Consider the following 16,501-nt stretch of genomic DNA (forward strand, 5'->3'; position numbering starts at 1 on the left):
CCGTGGCTCAGATGGAGCTGGGGCTCAGTGCTCTGCCCTGCCCCACCCCTCGGCTGGGCAGTGCTTGGTCCAGCTTGGATCCCCTTCCCAGCATGGCTGTGGGCATTTGCTCCAGCCCTCAAAGTCCCTCTGGCTTTGCAGGAGGTGGGATGGGGTCCCCAGGAGGGACACCAGAGTGTTGCCATTGTGTGAGGCTGTGCAGGAGGTGTGAAGGTGCTGGCACAGGCTCTGTCCTCTTTGGGGAGCTTCTCCCACCCCTTCCCCAGCCTGGCATGTGCAGGTGCCCACCCTGGGTGCCCTGAGCAGGGGGGCTGGGTGTGGGTTGGGCTTTCCAGTGACCCTGGGACTTGAATTCAGCTGTTCTGGATGAGGCCAGGCCTGGGGATAGCCCTGCCCTGTGGCCTTCATCCCTCCCCACAGCACCACTTCTTGGAGCATCTCCCAGACCCTCTGCCAGCAGGATACAGGGGGGAAAGGGGTGAAAGCACATTTTTTGCTATTTGTATTTTGTTATTTTTTGCTATTTGAGTGGCAAACCCACAGAGGGTCAGAGCAGCCATTGGGGGGCATCCCTGGGAATACAGGAAATGAGGAGAGATCACCCTGGCCACAGGATCTCCTGGTTCCTGGAACATCCTCCCACCAAGTGCTTTTCCCAGCACCACACACGCACACGGGGTACAAATTCCAGTTTGGGTGTCTATAAAACACATTGAGATGAGAGAAATAATTCAGGAGGAAATTATTATTTAATAATAACACTGAGCAAAGGCGTCATCTTGTTAAATCCTTGTGAAACAGCCAAGTGGGTGCAGAGCTCAGCTCTCCTGGTTCTCCGAGAGGCTGGGATCCGTCTGGAGCTGTCAGCACGGCTGGGGGAGGAGGGTGCAGACACAGAGATGATAATAATAGCTCACAATTAGGGTAGTAAATCAGGAGAGAGCGTCACTCAATTCAGAGAAATTCCCCTGATTTGCTGGAGACGGGAGTTTGGCTCCTTGCACGGAGCTGGGGCTGTTTGGATGACAAATCCCCCTGGTTCTGCAGAACCTTCACAAGGCAGCAGCAGGAGGAGCACGTTGGAAATTCAGCTCCACTTGAATTGTTCCATGCCCAGCCTCAGTTTCTACATATTGCATAAGGATCAGCCTTGGGCACATCATTTTCTGCATTCAGCCCACCCTGCCACGGCAGATCCACCTCCAGAAAAGGCTGAAATGGTGCAGCTGACATTAAAAGCCCAGGGCATCCTCCTGCCCAAGGAAACCCACAGTGCAAGGGCTGGTCATGAAGGATTCCCAGTTTTCCTGTAGGGTTAGACATTCATTTTCAGTTTTAGGATCTGGCTGGGGCTTGGGAAAATACAATTTTTGTTTCAAGGTGAAGAGGAGCAGCAGGTGATCACACCCCCAGTGCTGCACTCACTGTCTGCCTGTGCCACCCCCTGCTCCAGGCACCTCGGGGAGCTGAAATGCTGGGATTTATCCCTACCATGTCCCCAGGTCCCCCTGGCTGACTGGGCACCACACTGGTTTTCTCAGGTGTTCAGGGTGTTCCAGGCCCTCCATCCCACCTCAGGGTGTCCCTGAGATCAGTGTTGGCACTGGTAACTCCATGCAAACCTGACTGCTCTCTATGGAAATAGAAATATCTCCCATTGCCTCCTCCAGCACTTGTGCCTTGGGTGCCAGGAGCCTTGTGGGACTTGTTGCTTCCTTGGTGGTCCTTGTGGGGCCGTGGGGGGATGGCAGAGTGGTGCAAACCTCGTGCCTGAAGGCAGGGGTTGATCCATAGGTCCTGTATGTTGGTATGAGCTTGGCCATCCCCTTCCTTTGGGATGGGAGAAGTCTCCTCATGAAGAGACCTCAGTAAATGCAAAGTGACATAAAATTATTGCTTTTCACATCCTCACCCCAGCTCCTGCAAGTCCAATCCTGCCCCATCTCCTTCCCCAGAGATGCTGGGTGGTTCTCCAGCCCCCAGATGTCCCCGAGCAGATCCAGGCTGTTCCCAAGAGCATGGGATGGGTTGGAGTCGCATGGCAGAGCAGCCCCGTGCACCCAGGGATATGATTATTTCCCAGTGGTTGGAATCTAGGTCTCCTGCTTGGGAGGAGGGCTGCGGGGGGAGGGGGGGGAAGACGCTCATATTAATCTTATGAATATTCATGGAGAAGCTGAGCTGCCTTCGGAGGTTGACTCGGGGGTCCGAGTTTGGGGGGCTGCAGGTGAGAGGTGCCGGCAGCGGAGGGAGCAGAGCAGCTGCTTGTGCATTCTTCGCATGCCTGACTGCAGAGCCGAGTGTAAGTTGGTGCCTTTTTGTCTCCCTCCCACCCCATCCCTGCATCCTTCCCCCTCTTCCCGCTGCTCCCCTGCTTAAACACAGCCTGGCCAGGAGCAAAGCGAGGGAGTGGTGCTTTAGTCGCAAACACGACCCCAAATCCTGTGACTCCCGCCCGCAGCGCTCAGTGCGGGCGGAGAGCAAACTGAGGGGCTTTGGGCAAATCTTCACCTCCTCCATCCCCCCCTTCAGCCCCCAAATTTGCATGAATTAACCCTAAAGATGCTCGAGAGGGGGCGGAGGTTGTTTGCCAGGACAAGCAGCGATGGGGAGAAAGTAGGAGAAACTGAGTGTTGGGATGGGTGATGTCAACTGAGAGGATGCCGTGAAACCCTCCCTGCCAAGCGCCGAGCATCAGCGCTTGGATTTGGAGTCGGAGGAAGAAGCCCAGAGCCCGTGCCAAATAAAAATCAACATGTTAAATAAACACAAAGTAAATTTCTGTGCTATTCAACAAATCTGGGGTGTTTGGGGAAGGGAGAAAGGGGAGGAGAGAGCTTATGGGCAGGAGGAAAACGGCGTGTTCATTAAAAAAAATAAATAAAACATTGAAGGTTGGTGGATCTTTGGTGAGATGGAGGTTTGTGGCTGCCAGATCTTTCCTGCAGCAGCAGGAAGATGTTGTTTGTGGTGTTCTGGCGTGATGCTCAGAGGAGCCAGGGAAGGTCAAATGCAGCTGAACTCCTTGGTGAGTTGCTGGGGAGCGAGTGGTGGGGAGAAAATGCAGGAAAAGGATGAAAACTGGGACAAACGCGACCTCCTCTCCTCTGGGCCTGGCAGAAAAGGGTTAAGAGAAGCGGTTGAATGCTGCAAGCCTCGTCAGGGTTGTACTATTTTTTCTAGTGCATAAGGAGAAGGGAGAGGAGGGTTGCACGGAAAAGGGAAATTTCCAAGAAAAGAGGGATCTGCGGCAATATCTGCACCTCGGGGGATGAAGAGAGGAACCAACAGGCATAAATGGCCTGGAGATGGCTGAAATCCTTGCCGAGGAGATTGGGACCGTGGGGTTATTTTCCACCTGCCTCCCCTGCCCGGTTCTGTAATCCTGGCTCAAAGTAGACAAGTCGAGTTGGAGCTGAAGAAGGGAGGTTAGAGGGGTTTTTATTTCATTTGGGAGGGGAAAAAAAAAAAAAAAAAGGCAAAAAATGGGAGGCTGGTTGGCCCTCCCCGGGCTGAGCATCTCCATGGTGCGAGGCAATGCAGGATGATCCAGGGGAGCCCTCGCCGGGAGCAGGGATGCTGAGGACCCGGCGCCCACGGGGGACATGAGCCTCAACATCCCCACCAGAAATTTCACCCAACGGAGTCGAATTCCCACGGGGGTGGGTCGGCCGGGGGGGGTTGGCTCTCGGGAGGATGGGGAGGGTGGATGCAGCTCGCGTGGGTCCCGCGGCCGGGGCCCCGGTGCTCGTGGATGCTCGGAGCCATCAGCGGGGGGCTGGTGGCCTTGGCGGGGGCACAGCCAGGGACCGGCGGGGGGTTCGCTCCGCTGGATGAAACCGGAGCCTCCTGAGTCACCGGGGAACGCCACGCAACGGCCCTGGGTGCTGTGCCCGGTGGGTGACACCGACTCCCGGCTGCTGGCGGGGCTGGGAACCTTCCGTGCCTTTGCAGAGCCTCTAGTGCCGGGGGGGCTGCGTCGTTCCCCCCCCGCTCCTCCGCCTGGCACGGGCTCGGCGGGCAGCCGGCCCCGCTGGGCTGAGCAGAGCGCAGGGACACGGGGCTCTGGTTTTTTCCGCCTCGGCGCTGGCGCTCTCGCCCTCGTCTCTCTCGTGTTGCAGTGCGGGTTGGGCGGGCAGCTCACGGCCGGGGAAAGCGGGTGCCCGGAGGAGCCGCGGCTTTGCGGATGCTCCTCGCGAACCCCCACAGCTCGCTACCTTCTCGGTGTTTTTTCCAGGCGATGCCACACCTCCCGAGGACACTGGGGACATCGGGTTTTGCTGAGCTTAGCAGCTTTTCACCGTCTTACCGAAGGCATCAGACAGACGCTCATCTGCCCTGAAGTGCAGATCTGCAACAGCTCCCAGGAAGACTCTGTCTCTCTGTCTCTCTGTCTCTCTTTCTCTCTCTCTCCAGTCCAAACCATTACAAGACCTGACTTCCACCATCTGGGAATCTAACCCCTCTTATGCCCCTTCTCCTTTTTCTACGATGACTCACCATTATTTTTAACTTTGAAGAGAGAGGAAATTATGGGGATCTTGGAAGCCTGTATTTCTCTCTAGGATTTCCCCAGGGTCAGATAATCGGTGTTACTAAGAGACACTAAGATTTGGCTTCTCCAGGTAATGTGATTTGTTTTCTGTGTGCCATGGTGGTTTGCAGAGAATGACAGGAGCCGGGACACCAGCGCTCGAGGAGGGGGACTGCGGTGGTCCGCGGGGCAGCTGGAACCGCCGGCTCCACATTCCGGCAGCCGCAGAGCTCGGCTGCAGGCAGGGAGGGCAGCATGTCACCAGGGAAAGAGGATTGGGAAGGTGTTAAACTTAAAAGCGGAGCTGGAGCTTTCCTGGAGGGTAGATTGCCTGAGATCGCACGGTTAAATGTTAATTAACCCTTAGCTGCATGCCTGGAAATGAGCTGAGCCCGGCACCCCGCGGGGTCCTCTCGCCACTTCAGGGCTGGATGGGGTTATTTTTCTTCCTTCCTTTCTCTTAGCTTCCCCCTTTTTATTTTTTTTAACTGGAATCTTTATTTTTAGCCAAAAAATAAGCCCTGGTTTATCAATGCCAGTTTTTCCACGCTGGTTTTGAACAGGTGACGGTTCCTCAGGTGTTTTCTCTGTTCCACCTAATGGGTTTAGATGGGAGTTGTTGAACGCTGTCCCAAGGAAGGCAAATTAACCCCTCCAGGAAGGGGATAGACGTGCTAGAGAAGGGATCTGCTCTCCTCCCACCAACTTTATTCCATCTCTCTCTTTCTCAGCAGGGGCGATTTTCTTTCTTCTTCTTCTTCTTCTTTTTTTTTTTTCCCCCTCTATTTTTATCTCATCCCTTCGCCTTTTCATGAGACTCTTCCAAACCTACGTACCTGTCCTTCTGCAGGATAGTAGCCCTGCCCTGAACCCGATCCCACCGCCGGGCGCTGGGAAGAGTTTAGCATAAGGATTTCTTTTAAAGCCCAATAATGACAGTTGCCACTGGAGATCCTGCAGATGAAGCTGCAGCTCTTCCCGGTCACCCACAGGACACGTACAACCCTGAGACCGACCATGAGTGCTGTGAGAGGGTGGTCATTAACATCTCGGGGCTGCGCTTCGAGACGCAGCTCAAGACACTTGCCCAGTTCCCAGAGACCTTGCTAGGGGATCCTAAAAAGAGGATGAGATATTTCGACCCTCTCCGGAACGAGTACTTCTTTGACCGGAACAGGCCCAGCTTCGATGCCATTTTGTACTATTACCAGTCCGGGGGGAGGTTGCGGCGGCCTGTTAACGTGCCCTTGGACATCTTCTCCGAAGAGATCCGCTTCTATGAACTGGGGGAAGAGGCCATGGAGATGTTTCGGGAGGATGAAGGCTACATCAAGGAAGAGGAGAGGCCGCTGCCTGAGAATGAGTTTCAGAGACAAGTGTGGCTGCTCTTTGAGTACCCCGAGAGCTCAGGCCCTGCCAGGATTATAGCTATTGTCTCTGTCATGGTGATTTTAATCTCCATCGTCAGCTTTTGCCTGGAAACACTGCCCATTTTTCGGGATGAGAATGAAGACATGCATGGCAGCGGGCTGAGCCATCCCCCCTACTCCAACAGCAGCATGGGGTACCAGCAGTCCACTTCTTTCACAGACCCCTTCTTCATCGTGGAGACACTTTGCATCATCTGGTTCTCCTTCGAGTTCTTGGTGAGGTTTTTCGCCTGCCCCAGCAAGGCTGGTTTTTTTACCAACATCATGAACATTATAGACATCGTAGCCATCATTCCCTACTTCATCACCCTGGGGACGGAGCTGGCCGAGAAGCCAGAGGATGGTCAGCAGGGCCAGCAAGCCATGTCCTTGGCCATCCTCAGAGTCATCCGCTTGGTGCGGGTCTTCAGGATCTTCAAGCTCTCCCGGCACTCCAAGGGGCTGCAGATCCTGGGACAGACTCTCAAGGCCAGCATGAGGGAGCTGGGCCTCTTGATATTTTTCCTCTTCATCGGCGTCATCCTCTTCTCCAGCGCCGTCTACTTTGCCGAGGCCGACGAGAGCGAGTCCCAGTTCCCGAGCATCCCCGATGCCTTCTGGTGGGCTGTGGTTTCCATGACGACTGTTGGCTACGGAGACATGGTCCCCACCACCATCGGGGGGAAAATAGTGGGTTCCTTGTGTGCCATCGCTGGCGTATTAACGATTGCCTTACCAGTGCCCGTCATAGTGTCTAACTTCAATTACTTCTACCACCGGGAGACCGAGGGAGAGGAGCAGGCTCAATATTTGCAAGTAACCAGCTGCCCAAAGATCCCCTCTTCCCCTGACCTAAAGAAAAGCAGAAGTGCCTCTACTATTAGTAAGTCTGATTATATGGAGATCCAGGAAGGTGTAAACAATAGCAATGAGGATTTTAGGGAGGAGAACTTGAAGACAGCCAATTGCACCCTAGCTAACACAAACTATGTGAATATCACCAAAATGCTAACCGATGTCTAGTCGCTAAAATCTAGTCCCGTATTTAAAGCTGAAGTGGAACAATTGCAGATATTGAGTGCTGCTCTGCATTGTAGTTAATACAGTATTTTCTACGGTGTATATTTGGTTCTGCATGGGAAGCAATAGCTGTGTAAGTGACTTTTAACCTTTGATTTCTGCACCGAATAAGCGTCCGTGCAAAAAAACCAACAAGTCCAAACCATTTTGTTGCACTTCTCCCATCCCAGGCTTCTCCCATCCCGTGGGTTTCCAAAGACACGGAGGGGATGGGCACTTCCAGCAGCGGGATGGGCATGGAAGGGGCAGGTCTGGGCTGACAGAACCCTGGCCCCTGTCCTGGGTGACAGCCAGCTGCCAGGCACAGGGAGCAGCTGGGAGAGGTCAGGCAGGAGTTCCTGGAGGGTGGCTGCAGGCGTGGGGCCGGGCTGCTGGAGGGCTCGGCTCTGCCCCGGGAGAGCCCAGCGCGAGCGCGGCGCCCGGCTCGTGTTTCATAACTGAAAATGCTGCATGCTGCAACAGTTTCAGCCACTGCAGTGTGCCAGTGTGAGGCCCAGGGGAGGGATAATTAGTGTGACGGCACATTATTTATTAAGTCTTAAATTTTCTATGCGAGGCATCGGGAGGGACGAGTAAATAAATCAAGAGCTTGGAATTTATTTATTTATTTGGATGACACTTCCATCATCAATATTTCCAGGATCACCAAAGACACCTCCACTGACACATTGAAAATGAATTGGAAAAAGCATCTTTTTTTATATCTATATATAAAACTGGAGCAACTATGCTGTGGCCTATAATATATTTATACTGCAGTGAAATTTAACCAGTAATACAGTACAGCTGCATGGATATTTGTTGCATGAATCTGAATATTTAATACACACACAAATATATATTTTCTTAGTAGACTATACAGTATTCATGTTTATAGTGTTTATAGATTCTCCGGTGGCTCGAAGGAGATTCATGGGAATTAAAAAATCCCCATTCTAGTTAAAATCCGGGTGGGGAAGGCGTGTGCTGACAACAGTTGGATAGATAACAGTGCAAAGCCTGAGAGATAACAAGGCAGAGCCCGAGTGTCCGAGCATCCAGACACAAGAGCTGACAAACGCAAGCCAGGGAAGGTGAGCTGAAAGTTAAACACCTGCGCTCATTATGGGGCGAGTAATTAGTCATTAATCGTGGTGTCAGGAGCAGAAGTCACGGCGGATGGGAGAGGGCACGAGGAGCAGGTGGAATTGCAGGTTCCAGCTCTCCTGACTTGTTTGTTCAGCGGTTTTCAGCCGTTCCCGTCGAATTCCTGTGTGTGTGTGTGTATAGATATTTAGAGAGCGACTACAGGGCCGAATCCTCAGCAAACAGAGCTCCTGGGGTATCAGGGATGTCCCAGCTCAGGGCTGCTGGGATGGTGGAACATGGGCTGGAGCAGGGTGGCCTGACCCTGGAGCCCGTAGGGTCACCAGGGCAAGGTGCATTTTGGGCTTGAAAGCTCCTTTTCAACCCCTCAGGGTTGGGGTTTATTCTTTTATGATGGAGTGAGCAGGTGCTGAGGTGGCCTGGATCTGAGCTGGCACCTCTGAGCCTTTGCTTTGACTTCTTTCAGGTGTTTCAGAGCAGTGGGTCAAGGTGTAGAGAGCCTGAGGTTCTCTCCTCTTCAACCCTGGTGTAATTTGGGGATGGGTGAGAGCTGTTGGTCCATGGGGAATCTCACCTGCTTTCCCCATACCTGTGTGGGTTTTCCCCATTGCTGCCAATCCTCAGGGAGAGGTGCCCCTGTTCCTCTTCCAGGTCATGGGAGATGGAGGAAAATCTCTGCCAAGGTCACGGTTGAGCAAAGCTTCCCTGGGCTGTGGAACAGGGTTCAGTCAGGGTGAATTTGGGCTGAACTGGGGCGTGATCAGCCCTGAAACACTGCATGAAGGGTGAGCACAAGGAGCCTGGGGAGGGCTCAGCCAGACCCTTCCTTCCTCAGAGAGGAAAGCCCTGCTCCTGCCGATAATCCAACTGGTGCTAAAGTATCTACAGCAATGGCTCCAAATGCCACTCCAGAGCAGGATCCATCTTGTGCTGATGGGGCTCCACTTGGCCAGGTGGAAGCACTCCTCAGTTTTATTTGATTGATTGACTGAGGCCAAGCTATAATTAATTCCAAGTGTCCATGGTTTGTGCATGGCAGTCCCTGCTCCTGCATGGGGCAGAGGACCAGCAGCATCCCTGTGCTGGGGTTCAGGGATGCTCAGGTCCCCAGCCTGTCTTTAACTGGATCTCGTTATACTGGGAGTCCTGCACTCCCACTTTGCTGTGGCAGCCTGGGAATGGGAGACCCTGAAGCCCCTTCCTGCATGCACACAAAAAAGCCAACACAACGAAAAGCAATAAATCTTGAGTTCTGAAGCTCATCCTGTTGGGTGGGACAGGGCTGGTGAGAGCCACCAGCTCGGGCACCATTCCCAGGCAGGTCGGCCAAGGTCCATGGGTCCAGCTCCTGGTGGCTCTGTGGGGACATGGGCTCACACAGGGGGCTGCCTGACATGCTGGGATCCTCTGGGTGCCCTTAGCACCAGGTGATCCCCTTCCTGGTCAGGGCTGAGGTGTTTTGCTGGTGGTTTTGCTGCAGGTTCTTTGGAGATTGCTGGAACTTGGTCAGGCTTTGAGAAGTGTCCGGTTGTTGAACACCCACCATGGGCTTGGGGTGGTTTGGAGCAGCATTGGTCAAAGCTCTGGGTGTGTGTTGTGGTGGTCTGGTGAGGAGGAAGGTGAGGTTTTCCTTTGGGCAGGTGGGGTTTTGGTGCTCCTGTGGGCTTCCCAGGGCCAGGCAGGAGAGGAGAGAGGATCCATGAGCAGCATCCAAACATCCAAACCCAGTCTCCAAGCTGGGGGGTCCTGGGTGCCTTGGGAGGCTCCACAGCCACACAGCAGGGGCAAATGGGGATGAAGAGCAAGAGGCCACACTCCTGTTGTCACTGACATGAGGTGATGACTGTCCCCACGGCAGGGCCAGCACAGCCAGTCCCTCCCTTGGGACAGATCTGGCACCTCCTGCCCTGACCCTGGCAGATGTTCCTGGGGAAAACGAGCCCTGGTGGGAGAGCTCTGGGCTGCCCTTGTGTGGGGCACAAGGAACACACCCAGGCTCAGTGCTCAGGTGTTTGGCTCAGGGTGGGTGAAGGCCATGGCTGGGAGGGATGCACAGAGCAGAGGGGTCCAGACTTCTGCCTCTCACAGAGAAACGGTTCCCCTACAGCTTTTAATGGGATTTGTGCCTGCAGGTCGGAGCTCTAGTGCTATTTCTAGCTTTGCTTCTGACTCACTGATGTGATCTTGAACCAGTTTTTCAGGAGGAGACTGTGATTTTTTTTTCTTTTTTTAAAATTTTTTCTTAAGGAATGTGGTTTGAGAGAGTCTGGGCCTGTTTCTGTGGAGATGCTGAGCATCCCCATCTCCTCCTGACTCTGAAAGGTGCAAAAATGAGCTGCAAAGTGCCTCAGACTGAGGATGCTAAATTAGGGATGGGGAAAGGGGATGGTCCCATAGCTGGGTTAGAGTCCATTAGGCCCCCAAACAGAGGTAGTCTGGTTCCTTTCCTCCTCCTGAGGAGCCATTTCCCTCTCTCCAGGCTGGAATGGAAGACTGGAGCTCTCTGGTCTGTGGAGGTGCTCCTGCCTTGGCACCCGGAGGAGGCAGTGCCTCTATTTCAGTTTTAGCCACTGTGCCACGGTTTTGGAGAGATGCAAAGCTGTGACTGCAGAGCGGGCTGTCTTCTAACACCCAACCTCGTGCCCACGCCTGCAGGCAGCCCATCAGCCCTTTCAAATCTTCCAGAACGTCTGCTGGGGGCAATGGGGTGAGGCTCATGTACCAGCTGGATGCTACCAAGTGATTAGGAAAAAAATGATCTCTCTGGAGCATGATGTTTTATTGGGAAAATTAATCTCTGCAGTGACTGTGTCAAAGTCCTACAGATCTGAATGCTGAGCTATAAGAAGAAAAGGATCTCTGGATTGGCGTTATGAGAGTGTGGCACGTGGGTGTATAAATATGGGCATATTTGTGCATAAATACACAGAAGGAGAGAAAAAGACAGAGGAGGAGGAGGTATTTCAGGAAGGACCTTGCTTTGTTATTAGATAATTCCTGGGTCAGCCCTTGAAACTGCTGCCAAAGCCTTGTAGCTTTTCCAGAGCTTGCAGTATCCTTGGGGATGGATCCAAGGGAAGTAGATCTGGATCTTGCCGTGGGAGTGGAAGCATCCTGAGGGTCTGGTGGCAGTCAGCTCCTCACACCCCCTGCAAACAGCAGCTTTGCAGGGTCTTTGTTCCCAGCCCCAGGTCCTGGCTTGTGCCAGTCCCAACCATTTCTGTGACTGTGCTGTGAAAGCCAAGCAGGGTTGAAGGGGTTTGGGTGAGATGCAGGTGCTGTGCTGCACTGAGTGGCCTCTGGGGTTATTGTTTGTAATGGCTGGGTTTTAAGCCTCCCAGACTATGGTGACTTTTGGTCCCAGTGTGGTGGCTCCTACTCTGGAGCCAGGGTGGTGTTATCACAGAATCCTGGAATGGTTTGGGTTGGAGGGACCTTAAAGCTCGTTTTGTTCCACCCCCTGCCATGGACAGGGACACCTTCCACTAGCCGAGGCTGCTCCAAGCCCCATCCAGCCTGGCCTTGAAAGCTTTTCTCAAGATCTTTCCCATGAGACCTTACCCCGAGGTCTGCATCCCTGGGGGTGGATATCCATGGGAGTTATCCGTGGTGGTCCCTCATGGGAACTGCTCAGTCTGCTGCAGGGGTGAAGTGGGCCGAGGAAAGAAGGAGTCAGCCCCAAACCATTTTGGTTTGCACCCAGATGAAGGCTGTGGCTCTTTCCTCAGCCCCCTGGCAGCATTTGACCTTCTCCACGTGGCATCCCTTGGTCCCTCCTGCTGGGGACCAGCTGCTGCCCCTGCCAGGAGCCCCGAGGGGGGACAAAGGTTACCCCCAAGCACTGGCCACTGCTCTGCCCTTCCCCAGCCCTGTCAGCACCCCTGGCCTCGGTGTCCCCGGGATGTTTCTGCATTTGGCTGACCAAAATTCACCCCCCTGCTCAGAGATGGGTGCTCCATCCTGCTCCCATCAGGGGGAGAGGGCCCAGCCCGGGGGTGAAGCAGCCCTGGGAGCACAGCACTGATTTACACCTGGGGACAGGATCCCCCAGCCCAGTTATGCATGATGAGAGATAAATCCCTAATTCATGTTTTTCCTCCAGAGAGGGGGTGGTTTGGCTTGTAGGAGCTGCTGGACTTTGTGTAACCAGACCAGGTCCACATGGACACACCACGTCCTCTCCCCAGCCCTGCCTGGCTGTCCTGAGCTTGGGGTTGGTATTCTGGGGTTTGGGTTTTTTATTATTATTATTTTTTATTTTTTTCTGCTGCCTATAAGATGTAATTATCCATTTGCACTTGCTCCCTCATTGTTTGAGACTGTGCTCTTGTCCTCCAATGTCATCCCCAAAGCACACGGGGAAAAAATGGGTATTGGATCAACCCTGCATGTGGTGCCTAATTTGAGCAAATCAATAGGAAGAGGAAATCCAAGAAGGACTCATCCTAAGGATGCTGGAGCTGAACCTTTTGTTTCCATGGTTACGGGAGAAATGGGACCAGGAATGGAGAGAGGCCTATAAACTGTTAAAGGAGGACTCGTGGGAATTTCAAGTCATTTAACCATGCATTTGCTAGACACAACTTTAGACACCAGCTGGATCTGAATTGCACAGTGTTTATAGAAATTCCTGCTTTATTGACGGCTGGGGGGCACGGGAAGGGGCTGGGGCCCCCGAGTCAATAAGGCTGCCTGTTGTATATAGGTATACAGAGCTGTGTACATACATATCCAAATGAGCATTTGCTGTCTGGTTTATCATCAGTGTATATAATTTATTCTTCACAGAGTATCACAATTTTTGTAAATATCGGCACTAATTAAGAGAAAATAAATATGTATATTATTGAGGAGTTATTTCGCTATCAGTTCTGTGGAGGGTGGGAGAGGAAAAGGACAAGTAATTATGTTTTTGATTTGTTTTTCTCTACAACTAAACCCTCTGTGAGAAGAGAAAGAAACAGCCTGTACCAGGGGAAATCAGTTTGTGCTGCACCATCAGCCAGGCTGCAGGAGCAGAGTCCCAAAAACCCCTGGGAGGAGGAGCTGATGGGTCTCAGTGATGTGCACAGCATTCCTAAGGGATTTGCTCCAAAAAAGTTCCAGCAGCGACTCCAGCAGAGGGGAAGGGGCTGGAACATGGTCAAGGTCACGTTCCCCATGGCTCCCCACTCCTCCAGCTTGGATACCAGCCACATCCATGAAGGTAACAGGGCTGGGTGGTGTGGGGGGTCAGCCTGCTCTTGGAGAACTTGTGGGCACCCCGTGGATGGTTTTGGAAAGCAAGTGATCCCTCTTGGAAGAGGGAGAGGCAAACAGCCAGGGAATGTGCTGGTAGCACATAATCTGTGGGGTGGTATCCACGGAGATGTGTCCTGGTAGGATCTCTGGAGGAAATGGGGGTGGGATCTCTGGGATGGCTTCAGCTGTCCTTGCAGAGGAGTGGTTGGTTTGCCCATCCCCGGGGAACAACTGCAACAATATTTTCTCTTGATATTTTGAGCACCTTGGAGCAGCAAAGGGCAGGGAAGGTGCTTGGGACACTTGGCTCTTGTGGTTTGGGGTTTTCTTGGTGCCTTTCACAGGCAATGTGGCTGCTCTGGGTTTCCCTTCTCATGGGCAGAACCCACTCTGTGTGCAGAAGATGGAGGTGAAACACAAGGAGAACAGAGAGATCCTCCTTCTGCCATGACAGGGTGGCCCTGCTCGAGTCTGGGACATGGCACCCCCTGGTAACCCAGGGGTCAGTGCCAAACCTCCTCCTCAACCACCCTTACTGCTCCCACTGCTCATGGAGGAGCCCCTGGTGTGGGCTCAGAGTCAGGCCTTGGGTTCAAGTGTCCCTGTGTCACCAAGGGCATGTCATGTCCCATTCCGTGCCTCAGTTTCCCTGTCTGTAACACAGTTTGCTAGGCTGGACCCAGCAAATTGCAAATCTTAATTCAGTATTAGGACAGTGAAAATGCAGAGATGGGTGGCTGAACCCGTGGACAGCTCTTGTTGGGGGCAGAAGAGGCATTCAGGAGCAGCCAATTATGAACACTTATGTGTGGAAAACCATTGGAGTGCACAAAAAGTAACAGAAGTGTTTATGAGCCATGCACCCTGAGGGAAGTGTCACACCGTTTGCTGGAGAGCTGAGTGGAAGCAATCCCAAACTGGGCCACTCTGTGCTCCTCAGCCCCCTCTCCGAGCCCCGGAGAGGCTCCAGCTGGCTCTGGCAGATGCCAAACCCTTCCCTTCTCGGTGTCCTCTTGGCTTGTGGGCTCATAAACATCTGAACACGAAGTGGTACCAGGAGTTTGCAGCAGAGGCTGCTCTGCACGGGCTCTCACGGCGATGGCAGCGGAGGCTGCGAGGCAGACTCGGTAATTGTTTTAAATTGCCGGGCTGTCAGCGTGCCGCACCGGCCCCGCCGCGCTCCGAGCCTGCCGGAGATGCCATCAGGGGTGTGCATCCTCCTCCAGCCGGGCTGCTTGGGCTTTTACAGAGTTCAAAGAGGCCAGGAGAGGCTGGTGGAGAGAGCCGAGGTGGAGACCTCCCCTCTCCCAGGCAGCTCTTTGTCCCCCAGACCGGCGCCTCCCCGGCCGCGGTCCCCGCCTGGCCCCGCCGAGCCCAGCCCGGCTGGTTCTGCCGAGCTCACTGACCCAATTCCTGCCACTTTCCCTGCCGAGTGTCGCCTCCCTGGCAGCCAAAACCCCACAAAACCTCTCCTGGACCCGATCCCGAGCTCACAGAGACCCCCGAGGTGGGCATGGTGATGCTCCTCATCGTGCAGAGACCCCACTACACAACTTGCAGGGGGCTCCTCTCCCTGCCAGGGGCTCAAGCCCTCCAAATCCTGCTCATTTCCATCGAGGAAGGAGAGGGATTCAAGTGCCAACAGAGCACTACCTCTGCTGTTCTCCTGGAAAGCTCAGGATGCTCAAACCCCATTACAGCCCATCGTGTGTGCCTCAGGGAGCAGCAGGAATTTTTAGCCCTCCTGACTGCCTGTCAGCAAATCTGCTTCCATTTGGCAAAGTGGGCACTCGGATCCTGAAAGCACTTCCTGGGCTGGAGCTGGAGGAGGCCATTAACTGAGATGCTGAGAGTGGGAAAGGGGAAATGATGCCAGAGCCAGGGATGCTGCCGCCCTCCCGGTGGTGCTCTGTGCCTCTCTGGGGTGCTGGGCTCGGCTGGGAGCTGGTGCTGAGTTGAACCAGCCCTGCTGCAGTCCTGGTGGTTCCAAAGAGCCTTAACCAGGCAGCTGGGTACAAAACATTTGCAAGGGTGGGCGTGTGAAGTGGGGCCCCCACAATCTATCTTTAGGTAACCTCTAGGCAAAGGTTTGGAGCTTGCACAGCTCCAAGATGAACATTTATCCTGCAGCTCTGGAAATCAGGCCAGGTCCCTCTTTCTCCTTCCCACTTCCTCCTTGCTCCTTCTTCTCCCTCCTTTGCATTCGTGCTGGGTGTTGAAAATCCTATTCCTGGGAGCAGCTCTCTCATCTGCACCTCAGCACAGTGTCCAGGGCGGGAGAAAGGGGGCTTAGGCAAAGGAGAGCAATATTTGGGTGTATTAAATAGGAATCTGTGCTTTTACACAGAATTGAGTCTGCTGAGGCCCCACATCTACAAAGTGTTAGGGCAGACAAATAAGATCCAAGGACTAAAGCCAGCTGTGCCCAAATATCAGAGCTCTCCCAGTGCTGGGGACCCGTGTTCCAATGTCACCACAATCTCATGGAGAAGGCACTTGGTGCCTCCCTCAGCCTGGAGTGCTGAGATCCTGCTTGGACATCTCAGTGCCCTGAGCCTCCCTGTGCTGGGGACAAGCCACAGTGAGACTGCCTCAGCCTTTAATTCTAAAAAAATATTGGGCAATCTGGGCCCAAGGGATCTGGGAAGTTTTCCCCAAAGGCTCAGCAGAAGGTTTGCCCCTCTCCTGCTCTCTGTGGCTGCTGTTGCTGGGCAAAGCTCGCTCACCACCCTGGGTGGGCCCAGGAGCTGTGGGCGTTGATCCATCCCAGAATTCCATGACGTTCCACAGAGGAGTCTTTGGGAGGTTGTTGGTTTAAAGGATGCCTTGCTGAGTTCACAGGGACCCAAGGGGAGCAGGGCTGCAGCCCCTGGCTCTGCAGAGAAACCCCAGGGCTGGCGAGAGCTCAGAGTTTGTTTTGCTGCTGCTTTAATGCAGCCGAAACCCGCTCCTGGCAAGAGCTGTGCTGGGCTTTGGGGAGCTGGGGGTGCCAAGGTCACCCTGCTCCTCACATCCCCGTGGAGCCCAGCCTGGCACAGCCCACCACCAGGAGCTGTGCTGGGCTTTGGGGAGCTGGGGGTGCCAAGGTCACCCTGCTCCTCACATCCCCGTGGAGCCCAGCCTGGCACAGCCCACCACCAGGAGCTGTGCT

The 16,501-nt window shown here is 53.9% G+C and overlaps 1 protein-coding gene across 1 annotated transcript; it reads left to right on the top strand.

The window, feature by feature from the left end:
* Window positions 1-3,307: 3,307 nt before the first annotated feature.
* On the top strand, window positions 3,308-12,946 carry LOC132338376 (potassium voltage-gated channel subfamily A member 2). The gene is made up of 2 exons (XM_059867817.1): window positions 3,308-3,662; window positions 4,238-12,946. Exon 2 carries the CDS (start codon window positions 5,467-5,469, stop codon window positions 6,964-6,966), a length of 1,500 nt encoding a protein of 499 aa, XP_059723800.1. The 5' UTR covers window positions 3,308-3,662; window positions 4,238-5,466; the 3' UTR covers window positions 6,967-12,946.
* The last annotated feature ends 3,555 nt before the right edge of the window (window positions 12,947-16,501 follow it).

This window comes from Haemorhous mexicanus, chromosome 25 (assembly GCF_027477595.1).
Source record: "Haemorhous mexicanus isolate bHaeMex1 chromosome 25, bHaeMex1.pri, whole genome shotgun sequence".
In the NCBI taxonomy this organism is placed as follows: domain Eukaryota; kingdom Metazoa; phylum Chordata; class Aves; order Passeriformes; family Fringillidae; genus Haemorhous; species Haemorhous mexicanus.

Coding starts and splice junctions, on each gene's coding strand:
- LOC132338376 (XM_059867817.1), top strand. CDS start 5,467: ATGACAGTTGCCACTGGAGATCCTGCAGATGAAGCTGCAGCTCTTCCC.